Here is a 12,131-nt window from a genome sequence, read left to right on the forward strand (position 1 = left end):
TAAACTCTCAATCCTGGAAATTGGAAAATGACACATATTTACATACAATTTTAACTTGGGAGTCCTAAATTCCAAATTTTTTTTCCCCAAGTGGGAATTCTAAATTTCTATGTTTATGAATCTAAAGGAATTAGTGCATGTAATTTTATAAATTCTGATTTTTGTCTAAATTTCAAGTTTATTTCCCGCATCCAAAAATAGTGTAACAGAATAATTACCATGGTGTAAAAACCCATGGGATAAACAATAAACCGCTGCAAATCTACACCATTTCTCTCAGGATTTCATTTCTTTTAGCTCTTGAATTCAAGCAATGAACGACTCAGTGGATATATAAGCTGGTAACAAGATAATTATAACACCACATCTCCGCATCTTCATTGAAAAGAATGTCAGAAAAAGCTTACAGAATTATATCTATAGGGAAAACCGAACCCGTCGAAAGTTTTTGTCAAATGGAACACCAAAGAAAGTAAGATACACCGACGAAAACAGAGGAAGCACACTCGGTTGAATTATACCAAACACCCTCTAGGCATAGAAGAAACAATGACAAGGTAAGAATGAGTAATGAGTGATATTGATCAAACTAAATTGAGGTAATCTAAGCATATCGCCTGCTAATGTGGATGTCGAAGGTTGTACTGCGCTCGATAACTGAAATTTGCTTACACCTTCTTGTTTGGTTCAAAGACATACTTAATCAGCGACTCCTTGATTGGTAGCAACTCGGGGAACTCTTTCTTCAACTTGGACGCATCCATTTCGTTGTTGCTTCGAGCTGCAACTATAACCTTGGCTTGCTCTTCGAGCGTGAAGTTAGCCCATGTAAACTTCGGGTCAATGTATTTCTTGTACATCTCCAGGATCTCATTATGGCTCACGACGCCAGGGTTTGTGAAGTTCCATATGCCCCTCAAGTTCCGCTTCGCCATTTCAATAGAAATGGGTAGTAATTCATCCAGGATGGTCATGCTGTTAGGAATGTTTACCACTTTGTTATAACGAGAGATCTTGGTGATGAAGTTGCGAGGGTTGTTCAGGTCAGATGAGATGGGCATCCGAACTCTGAGTGTGCAGACATTGTCGAATTCTTTCAAGAGTTCCTCAACCTGATTAAAAATAAATAACAAATATAAGACTTGAGAAAAAATAAAGAATGGAGAACAAAACCAGGAAGTCTGAGTGAAATTTACCATGGCCTTGGTTTTTGAGTAGAAAGAACCGTGGAAATTGGGTGTGTCTTCTTCCTTGAACCCAATTCCCGAACCCTCTGGATGTTTAGCGTCATATTCAAATATACACCCAGTAGCAAAGTTCATCATCAGGAGTCCATGCTGTCTGCAAACATCTGCCAAGGTCAAGGTTCCAGCAACATTGACTCGAATTGTTTCTGCTTTATGAGATTCGCACCAATCAACATTAGGTCTACCAGTGACACCAGCAGCATTGAACACATGGGTTGGCTTGACATTCTGAATATCTGCCAATAGTGATGAGCGATCCTCCAGACGCCCTTTTCCATATTCATAAGGAATCCCTTGTTTTTCACATAGCTTCCCAAGTACACCCCCAATCCAGCCAGTCCTACCATAGATCAAGAACTTATAGGGAGGTTTAAGAGGAGTGCCACTGGCTTTGGAAGGTGGAACCAACATTCGGGGATTACTTGAGACAAAGGATTCAGATTTACCCTCTTCAGACTCTTCCGATTGTCTCTCAATCCCACCAGGCATCATCAGCATTCGAGGATGAGGTAGCAGAGCCCCAGATACATCACCCCACCAATCAGGATTCTGAGTGTACCATTCTATAGTCTTCTTCAACCCATCTTGCCACTGAGTTCGTTCTGACCACCCCAAAATCTTCAGCTTCTCATCATCTAGGAAATACCTCTGATCATTGAAAGGTCTGTTTTCAACAAACTTGATGTTTGTCTCTGGGTCAATTGAGAAAAGTCTGCATATATCTTTGGCCACATCAATAACTCTCCTTTCCCTCTTTGTTCCAATATTGTACACATGTCCAATCTCTCCTTTGTGAAGAATGAGCTCAAAAGCCTCAGCAACATCCTCGCAATACAGATAGCTTCTCACGTTAGAACCATCCCCGTGAATGGGCAGAGGCTTCCCTTGCATGGCCAACAGAATAAACTTTGGAATCAATTTTTCAGGAAATTGATTTGGACCATAGACATTGTTTCCACGGGTCGTTATAACAGGCAATCCATAGGATCTGCCATACGCCATAACAAGCATTTCTGCTCCCGCTTTTGTTGCGGAGTATGGATTTGTTGGGAGAAGTTGAGATGCTTCATGGTTTCCCACAACAGCATCTTCATCAGTCTCACCATAGACCTCATCTGTGCTGACATGGATGAACCTCTTGATTTGTCCAGTGACTTTGCAAGCTTCTAGGAGAACATGGGTACCGTAGATGTTGTTCTTTGTGAACTCAAAGCTGTTACCAAAGGAGTTGTCGACATGGGTCTGGGCAGCAAAATGCATTATCGTATCAATCGACTCAGTGATGAGGAGATAGTTGACAAGGTCAGCACTGCCAATGTCCCCCTTAACAAACTTGAAATTGGGTGATGACTTCGAGGGAAAGAGGTTTTTCAGATTTGAACAATAGTCAAGCTTGTCAAGCACAACAATGTTGTAGTCAGGGTAACTGCGGATGAGCCGGTTGGCAACATGAGATGCAATAAAGCCAGCAGCCCCAGTTATGAGGATGTTCTTGGGGGTATATGAACCCATGTCGGGGAAACCTCTACAGATCAAACATTAGGAAACCACAATGAGAACCGAAGCTATCACGACGCATACCAAAATATAACCACAATGGGAACCCATGTCGTGATAAAGCCATAACCCTAGGTAAAACGACGCTATCACGACAATGCAAACAATAGGAAACAGATAATTCAAATGGCGGATCCCCTTAGTTTAAAACAAAACAGAGCGACCAAAATCACATGAACTTTCTAATTTGTTGATTAAAAGCTCAAAATCACCAAATCAAGTACATCCTATACAACCAATTTCTTAGAAATGACTCATCGGTCATCAGTATCATAAAAAGTTCCCACCACCTCAGTATATACTAAGCATTAACTTTTCTTTTATGTTTTTCCTTCCCCTACAAGCAAGTAAACATACCCGAATCGATATCAAACAGAAGCAAGATCACAACACATTACAAAAACATTCACTAAATCCTATCACATCTAACAGACCCAATACATCAACTTTCAGATCATGCATATTCAGAAACACACAATAACATCAAATCATCCAACCCATTCGGATTAAACATAAAAAGATCAGAATCTGATCCCCATTGATAATGCCATGTTAGTAAATCAAAGCTTAATAGCAAACCCAACGCTCAAAACTCTACAAATTTATCACAGATCTAACGATGCAAAAGTACCCAAATCACAACTACCACAACTAATGCAATGATCCAGTACTTTTTATTTTTATTTTTATGATCCAACACTTTGGCCACATAAAATGTAACAAAACATTGCAAAAGACAGAGTGATATGCTTACTTACAAACTTGACTCGATCAAGATCGACCAACCCAGATGGAGAAATTCAGAGACGAATCCTCAGGAGGCCAACGAAAAGAGAGAGAGAGAGAGAGACTCAGACAGAGAAATTAGGGAGCGAAAAATGGCCACGGATTGACTTGTGAAAGAATGGAGGTGCAGAGTCTCTGTAAATCTTAGAAACAGTTAAGGGGAGCCGCAGAAGAGACCGAATGACTAAAATACCCTTTCTGGTTGAGGAAATTACAGCAGCGCACGTTTTGTGGGCCCGCCTCTTTTGTAGGGGTAGGTTGGGCGCAAATTTTGGCTTGCAAGTCAAAATTGTGATCTTCTATGAGGTCAAGATCAGTTGAAGTTGTGGTCTTGACAGGTGAAATTCTTAATAAGGCCAATCAGATTTTGACACGTACATTATTAATAACAGTAGTTCAAATTTATTCAGCGTAAGTAAAAAATGTTACCAACAGCCGTTAACGCGTCAATTGGTTGTGTGAAACTGAAAATGTTTCAATTATAACCTTTAACGTTAAGATCTTTTTGTACTTTTGACGCTTATTGTTGAATATTTTTCTTTTTCTTTCATTTTCAGTTATTTAAAATTTTTCAATATGCATCGTTGGCTGTTTTTCTTTATTTTGTCAAAATTTTGAAACAATCTAGGATTCAAATATAGGTAAAAATGTTAACCGCAATTGCTCACGTATTAAACAGTTGTCTGAAACTGAAGGTTTTTTAATCGTTACATGATAAGTTTTATTGTCCTTTTTACTTCTTTTCCGTTTTCCATTAAATTTTGGGAGAAAAAAAAAAGATGATTGAAATTTCTGACTTATATTTTATCTCTCCTCATCGTTTTTCTTATATATATATATATATATATATATATATATATGTGTGTGTGTGTGTGTGTTTTTCTTTATATATATATATATATATATATATATATATATATATATGTTTGTGTGTGTGTGTGTGTGTGTGTTGAACTCAAGAGGAATATGATGTTAGCCACCATATGGGGTTTGCCCTAATAGGCTAATAGTGCAAGGAGACTCTGTCATGCAGAAGTTAAAAGAAGATTGCTCTTTAAGTACGCTAGCAATTATTCATTTTGCATCTATGTTTGAATTTTATTTTTTTTGCGTAAAGTTGATAAATTTAAAGTAGAATATCTCGTGTATAAATAATAGTAAAAAACAAGGCCATTCCATTTTGTAAATCGACATATAATATAAAGCTTTGCTAACCTCAATTTGTTTGCAGTTGATTTTGTGTTTTGTTCAACATTCTTACTCATCTTCCGTATATAATTAAAGAACAATCCCTAAACCCTAATCATCAAAATACATGTGAAATAATTAATCAGATCATCACAAATCGCTTTCATCAAGATACAATGCAAATACTTGAAGAATGTCTTGGGTCCGATCTTGGCTCTAGTGAATCACACAATGGTGGTTTAGGAAGGTTGAAATGTCTCTAGGAATCTTCCTGACCTCCAATTGAATAGACTGCCATGATGAAGCCACCAGCTGATCATTTTTAAGAAAAAAAAATACAATGCAAATCACCGAAGCATGCATTAATTATTATCTTATGTTGCAACGTGATCAAGTGAAAGGTTGAAAGAGATGTTGAAGTGCTTTTTATATTTATTATACTTGCAAAAACATGCATATCATTCTTTGTCCCTTACATAATTCATTGTTTTCGGCCTAAATTATGGGCAATTCCAGGATCTAGCACATGTTGCTGTCTTCTTTAAAACTATAATCTAATAGCTGGATGGAAGATGTGGAGAGGAGTGGGGAATTGTTTTTCATTCTTGATCAAGATCACCAACAAAATAAGAACAGGTTGACCATATTGTTTAATATCTGATGATGATCCGATCTCACCTGTCTATGTTGCAAAAGAGGGTATCTTAAAATTTGGACTGGTAAATAATAGCACTCGAGTAAAGGACGGCGGTCTTGTGGTATTTCTTTTTACTTGTTAAAAAATAAAGTTTTAAATTTAACTGTTATGAATGATGAGTCTATGCTAAATATAATTGACTCATTGTGTTGTTGAGTCCAACTTACTACAACCAATATCGTTTTATAAAAAAAAAAATAAACGAGAAAATGATTTTGTAATTCACACCAATATATAATGACAAATTGTCGACCTGTTGACTAAGGTAGTGTGGCTGCCTCATCCCTATAAATCAGAGCATTTTAGAATATTTGTCAAAAAAAAGGAAAAATTAGTATCCGGTCCTAAGTTTCTAATGTTCATTGATTAAGACCTTATTAGTTTTTAAATTTTGATCAAAGTCCCTAACATTAATATATTAATGAATTACATGTAAATTACATAATTTTATATAAAAAATTAGTAATTGATTTAGAGTTTTAATACTCACACCCTTATTAAACTCCTAATTAATTTTCAATTCAAACATTTTCCAAAAATAAAAAATAAAATTAGAATAAGTTTGTACCCATAAAATTTTTATAAAAAATTGAAATTGTTTTAATCTTTTATGTATCCATTCTTAAATATACCAATTGTTAAAAATGTACCTTTTTTAATATAAAATGTACCCATTTTTATATAAAATTTCATTCAATCTTTTCCCTAATCCATTTTTTAAACTTATATGGGTACATTATATTTCGTTGATTCGAGAATGTATCCATATTAAGTTTAATAGAAGAAATTTAATAATGTTATTAAGCCTAATATCTTTTTTTTTTGTGCTTTTGAAAAATGTACCCATGTTTTGGTACAATAATTTTTTCGTTAGTTTTGATGAACATGCCCATATATATACACACAATATATTGGAAAGTATAATTCATCTTTAATATTTTTAATCCCATAATTATGGGTTTTATTTAAAATCTCATTAATATAAATAACTACAAATTTCATTTTTAATTTAAAAATATAATAACCCACATAGAAATACATTATTACATTAATGTCAGGAACTTCGATCAAAAACTAAAAATCACAAAGGTTTCAATCAAAGAACATTGGTAGTTAGGGACCGTATCTAAAGTGAGTGTAAAACATTTATTTTAGTCTTGAAAGTGTTCTACCACAAGAAGTTAGGATCCAACTTTGGGAAGTTTATATTTTTATTGAATGGAATGATCGACTTGATCAAATGGTTCTTGCGAAGCCACGTGATTGTATTCCGACAAACGGGGAAGAGAATCAGATCCATGTTGAGTTTCAAGGTTTCTGCAACAATTTTGGTAGTGAATAGGTAATACCTCATTACTTGAAAAGCCGCTCTACTGGATGATTTTCAAGTGAAAAGAGCATTGCATATGATCAAGCTAACCGAACTATACATACACCATCAATATAATCAAAATAAAATTATGGTTTTAGACCTTGCCTCTTGAAGTGGAATGCTTTGAATCCACAAGGAAAAGAACACCCTTAGTGAGAGAAATTTAAATATATTGTCGATAGAGATGAAATTCAAAAATTAAAGGTCCAAACCACTCTTGTATAGCTAGATGATACATGAATGTATGTGCTACATAAATGCATACATGATACGAAACATGAACCTAAGCCAAAACAATGAAATTTGCCTATAATTTTTTAGTACAACGAAATGTTTATATTAAGGAGATAGAAGGCATTGGTTAAGCTACACAAAGGTACCATAATAATTTGATTGGAACTCACTTTCAACTTAAGAATGGGAAAAAACATTTAAGGATGAAAAATTCTTGTTCGTATCATCAGTAAAGAAATCATTATAAATGGTTTAATGTGTCTCTATAACTGTCACTTAGTTTCATAGTCTTGTAACATGTCTTTAGTCCAATTCTCGTTAAAGGCAAGTTCGAATGAAATGAAAATACCAAGTTTCATGTCCTACATCACACCCAAAAGTTCTAAAAAAATAAAAGGGTCAAATTGCAAAATAATTCATATGATTTCTATCAATAATGATAATTCCATGTGATGACAAATGCATGGAATTCCAAAACAAGCAAATAAATCTTTATTGATATTAAACCCAACAATTATCACATATCCCATTTGCAAGCAGTAGCATAATTTTAATTCGTAGTAATAAATATTCCAATAAGTCTTAGTTAAGGAAGGAGTTTGAAATCATAAGAGTATTCTAGCAGAGCTGAATCTCAAAAGAGAGACAATCTTCTGCAGGCATGCATGCATACACCAACTTTCAGAGAGTTCATTTTCTATCTTTATTGGCATTCGGTATCCACCAACTACGCAAGCATGGTCTCGTTCAAATGGCTCATGTGTCACCCTTTGTTTAGGCGTCAACTGTTCTGCCCCCATTCTTTCCATTTCATGTTCATAAACTTTCTCAGCAGGAAGAGTGGAGTCTATGCAATTTGCCTGGAAAAACGCCGGAACAAAATATAAACCCAACCCTTTCACACTGACCATTTGGAAACAAATATATTAGATTTTCTTTCTGAACTAGTACCCCAATGCCGATTTGCTCCCTAAACTTTTATTTGGACCCCATTAAACTACTAGAAATGCCTATGTTCCCCAACCATCATATTTACATTGCATCTAATTTTCTATATATACGTGCATGCCAATAATTTATTAGTTTATTAAAATGTGACAATTTTAACAAAGTTATTATACGACATTTGGTTAAAGTGACCATGTATAAAAGTTTTGGTCTAAAGTTTAGTGGGAAATTATAGGTAATGGGGTACGTGTTCAAGTGTGAAAACCGGCAGAATGCCTAAAAATATAAGTTGAAACAATATATTAGCAGTTTTCAGAACAAAAATAAGGGCAACACAAACCTTGATTGAGATCAAACAACAACCTCCTACTTTGAGGAAATAATTTGCATTCAAACCTAAAATCCTTGCCTGCACAGAAGAAAGGGTTTAATAGCAAAGCGGATTTTCGGGGGAAATAAAAAAATCAAAATGGACTGAAAAAACAAAGTGATTCATATCCTCCCCGCCATCTCTGTGAGCTTTAATAGATCAGGGGAATAAAACTAAGCATTATATATGGAAAAATTAAGCATTATATATGGTCATCACTACCAAATTTAAGTTGACAGCTCTACCTCTCATTTTGGAAGCATGCATGCACATGCAAGGCTAGAAATACACACACACACACACACCAAGTAGATCTTGAATGTATCCAGATCTTGAATTTTTCATGAAATTGTTGAAAATCAATGCATAAAATGGGGTAAAAATAATTCATAACCAAGATTAGCATCAGCAACTCAATGTTGGAATCACCCTTAATTGATTGTTTAAATGGTGTGCCTGAGTACATCACATGCTTAATTGGTATATTAAAACATCTCAAACCCTATAATTAATCAACAAATTAGTTATGTCACATGACGTATGTGACATAACTGTCATCACTAAAAGAAAAATGGGCAACATCCACGAATAGATATTTTTGAAAGCATGACAAAAAGTTTAAACGTGACAAGAAGTCAAAAAGTTGTCGCACTCTAGATAAAGTAAAAGAAAAAAGAAAATTGATACGTTAAACTTAATTAATTTGTTCTTAAAGAAAATTTGATTTTCAATATGAAAAAAGAGAAACAAATACATAATCGACTCAAATTAGCATCAGATACTCAGTATTGAATCCTTTTATTTTTTATTAAAGGAATTCCTGAGTACATCACATGCTAGATTCGAGAATAATTCAAGCTTTGAAAATCAACAGTTTCGTGCCACAATCCATATGTAAACTTTGAAAAATGTTTCAAATTATTTGAAAGAGCATTAAAAAAATTAACTACTACTACTAAAATATTAGTAGAAACAATTTATCTAAACAAAATTTGATCTTGTAAAGGCTGTTTCATATCAATTTTTTGTTTTCATGTCTCTAAAAACTAAAAAATAATATAAAAAAATAGCTTTTCATTTTTTGTTTTCAATTGAACATCGTTATCAGAAAAGTTTTTAGTTTTAAAAGAAAGGACAATAAAAGTAAATGAAATGATTTTCAAATGGTCCCTAAATAATTTTGAATGGTGATTTAACATGTTTATATATAACAAATGCAACATATATGGCTAATGCAAAACCCTTGTGCGAACTATGGCATATCAAGATTGTTACCATGAGAAAGCATTAAGTATGAAAATCAAAACTGTAATTCTGTATATAAATAAAATCTAACACTGAATTGGTGATTCAGTGTATAATAAAACCTGATCAGGCTGAGCAACATCTGCAAATATGACATCTACAAGGCTGACGAGCATCCAATATCTGGCTGGGTGTCTTGCGTGTACGATGATTGGTATGACATTAGTTCTCTTCTTTGCCATGTTTACCAAGTCCCTACCACCTCTAGGGGAAACTTCAACCGCATACACCACTTCTAAGACTATTAAGTATAATAAAATCTGCTCCACATGTCTATAATATTGTCCAAGATGTAGGAACTCACAATCCCAATGATAGTCAATGCCAGCCAAGATTGCAGCTCCCAGCTTTGAACGAAAGGGGTTCCAAACCCTATATTCCACCCTGGTTCCATCTACATTCTGAATAATATTACAAAAAAGAAATAGTTCCAAAGGAATTACAATCAATTCTATACACACACAAAAATAACTGCATACTATCTGCAAAATGTTCTTTTACATAATGCAACATATATAAACTAAAAGGGCTCAGTTAGGCCATCAAGCTTAATTAATTACATCCTTTCAAATAAATAAAGAGAAGAAACTCGCATGGAAAGGCACACTGCACGGTTCCACAGATTAAGGGGCGTTCCATACATTATGAAACAGGTAATCAAGAAGAAACTTGCATGTATAAAGGCATACTCCACTGTTCACAGAGCGGGGTAACATAGCACTATATCGTATTGTCCATAGAGTGAACATTTATTGACCACATAGTGATTGTTTATAGGTCAGTACTATTTTTTCCTCTTTTTTGGCTCTATAGTAGTATACATCAATCCTACTTCGTGCACAACCGAGTTGGGATGTGTAGGAAGGGGCTTATATACATATAATATTTGGAAGAATATTGAATATGCATATATAGTACAGACCTTTTTTTCGGTTACAAAACTGCATAAACTTCTCAGAGCAACTCTAGCGTTGCAAAGGCCCCCTAGGGCAACTCATTATTGAATCCACCCAATGAACAGTAACTACTTTTAATGAACAGTAACTACTTTTAATGAACAGTAATTGCATTTTGCATCTCCACCCTAAAACTGAATAACCATGGCAATAAGTAATAAAATATTAGTATTTTTTCCTTACCCAATCCATCAGACATCCCCATCACCCTTTCCCTTTTTCCCTCATTTGACCGATTCTTCATCTCTATCCTTCTTTCTCTCTTTTCTTTCTATCTCTCTCTTCCTTTTTCTTTCTTTCTCTCCCTCTTTTCTAGCTCACTCTCGTGAGCTCTCTTCCTCCTTCCTCTTCAAACCTTCAACAAATCAAGCTCAAAAATAATATTTTTGGAATCCCTAGAACCCAAGGAGCCCAACCATGGCCTTGCATGCGGCATCGGTGGAACTAAAGAACACAATTAGTTGTTGGCTTGACTCTTTAAAACCCTTTAACGCCAGCCTCTCAACTCCTAGCCTCAGCCATTCATAACCTCTACATAAAATATAAAATAAAATAAAATAAAAAAATAAAAACAGAGCACTTCCACCACAAATTTCAAAACACCATCATTCCAAAAGCAAAAGCAAAAGAGAAAGAGATAAGAAAATATAAAGAATTTCACGAAAATGGCTGGTTTTTGTTTTTATGAAGAGGAAGTAGAGGAGGTTGAAGAGAAAATGATGCAAACGGAGCAGTCTCAATCGACGGCTCAGCCACAGCAGCAGCAACTAGTGGTGCAAAACTCCGCCGGAAGCCTTTGCTTCACAGCAACATGTCGAATGAGGACGATGAGATGTCAAGGTCGGCGCATGCACTGATGCTGCACATCAACCACAAGTCACACAGCCCTCAGGCTTTTGGGCTGTCGATTCCCGCCTGGCCACCAGGGACCATGTTTTTAGTGACGAGAGCATCGCCCTTAACAGACGTATGTTTGAAAACCCCTTCATGCACACCATATGGGTGATAATTCACCTGGTCTTATGCGGTCACCAGGAGCTGGTCCTCTGCGGAGACCACGAGGGTTATCGGGGCCTCTACGAATACCAGGAGCCTGGCCTCGGTGAACACTAGGAGGGCTTGCAGGGCCTCTATGGACACCATGATTACCAGAACCACAGTGGGCAACACGAGCAACACCAATATTACCTCTATTATATTCAATCAAAAATCCATAAAACATATGGATAATCATTAATCTAGATTCATATATATAGTTTTGCTAATACAATCAGACATTCATTCAATGTCAAGGAAGAAAAGTTGACCACATTAATTTTGAACATGAAATATTGTTGGATTTGACATTAAATCAACATGCCTAAACTAAAAAGGATTAGGATATCTTGGATGCAAGATATTTGGATTTGTGTTTCGTAGTTGGTTTGAGATTTGGTTTTATTATAGGATTTGGTTTCATATATTATAGGGA

General features: G+C 35.2%; 2 protein-coding genes across 3 annotated transcripts; both read right to left on the reverse strand.

Moving 5' to 3' along the window:
- Positions 1–350: 350 nt before the first annotated feature.
- Positions 351–3,905, reverse strand: LOC114824052 (trifunctional UDP-glucose 4,6-dehydratase/UDP-4-keto-6-deoxy-D-glucose 3,5-epimerase/UDP-4-keto-L-rhamnose-reductase RHM1). Of its 2 annotated transcripts, none has more exons than XM_029100296.2 (3): positions 3,563–3,905; positions 1,197–2,772; positions 351–1,112 (listed from the first exon to the last, which is right to left on the reverse strand). In XM_029100296.2, the coding sequence occupies exons 2-3, from the start codon at positions 2,757–2,759 to the stop codon at positions 669–671; spliced, it is 2,007 nt and encodes a 668-aa protein (XP_028956129.1). In that variant the 5' UTR covers positions 2,760–2,772; positions 3,563–3,905; the 3' UTR covers positions 351–668. The 2 variants fall into 2 exon arrangements, with proteins under 2 accessions (XP_028956129.1, XP_028956130.1); XM_029100297.2 differs by having other exon boundaries at positions 3,559–3,738.
- Positions 3,906–7,669: 3,764 nt separating this feature from the next.
- LOC114824232 (rRNA 2'-O-methyltransferase fibrillarin 1-like) lies at positions 7,670–11,894 on the reverse strand. Its single transcript, XM_070819758.1, has 6 exons — positions 11,656–11,894; positions 11,388–11,459; positions 11,077–11,191; positions 9,767–10,105; positions 8,370–8,438; positions 7,670–7,941 (listed from the first exon to the last, which is right to left on the reverse strand). Exons 1-6 carry the CDS (start codon positions 11,892–11,894, stop codon positions 7,687–7,689), a joined length of 1,089 nt encoding a protein of 362 aa, XP_070675859.1. The 3' UTR covers positions 7,670–7,686.
- Positions 11,895–12,131: the final 237 nt, after the last annotated feature.

Source organism: Malus domestica, chromosome 03 (genome assembly GCF_042453785.1).
Source record: "Malus domestica chromosome 03, GDT2T_hap1".
NCBI lineage: Eukaryota > Viridiplantae > Streptophyta > Magnoliopsida > Rosales > Rosaceae > Malus > Malus domestica.

Coding starts and splice junctions, on each gene's coding strand:
- LOC114824052 (XM_029100296.2), bottom strand. CDS start 2,759: ATGGGTTCATATACCCCCAAGAACATCCTCATAACTGGGGCTGCTGGC. Junction 1,113..1,196: donor ACTCAAAAACCAAGGCCATG/GTAAATTTCACT, acceptor ATTTTTAATCAG/GTTGAGGAACTCTTGAAAGA.
- LOC114824232 (XM_070819758.1), bottom strand. CDS start 11,894: ATGATTATCCATATGTTTTATGGATTTTTGATTGAATATAATAGAGGT. Junction 10,106..11,076: donor ATGCCGCATGCAAGGCCATG/GTTGGGCTCCTT, acceptor AATATTATTCAG/AATGTAGATGGAACCAGGGT. Junction 8,439..9,766: donor ATGTTGCTCAGCCTGATCAG/GTTTTATTATAC, acceptor TCTTCTGTGCAG/GCAAGGATTTTAGGTTTGAA.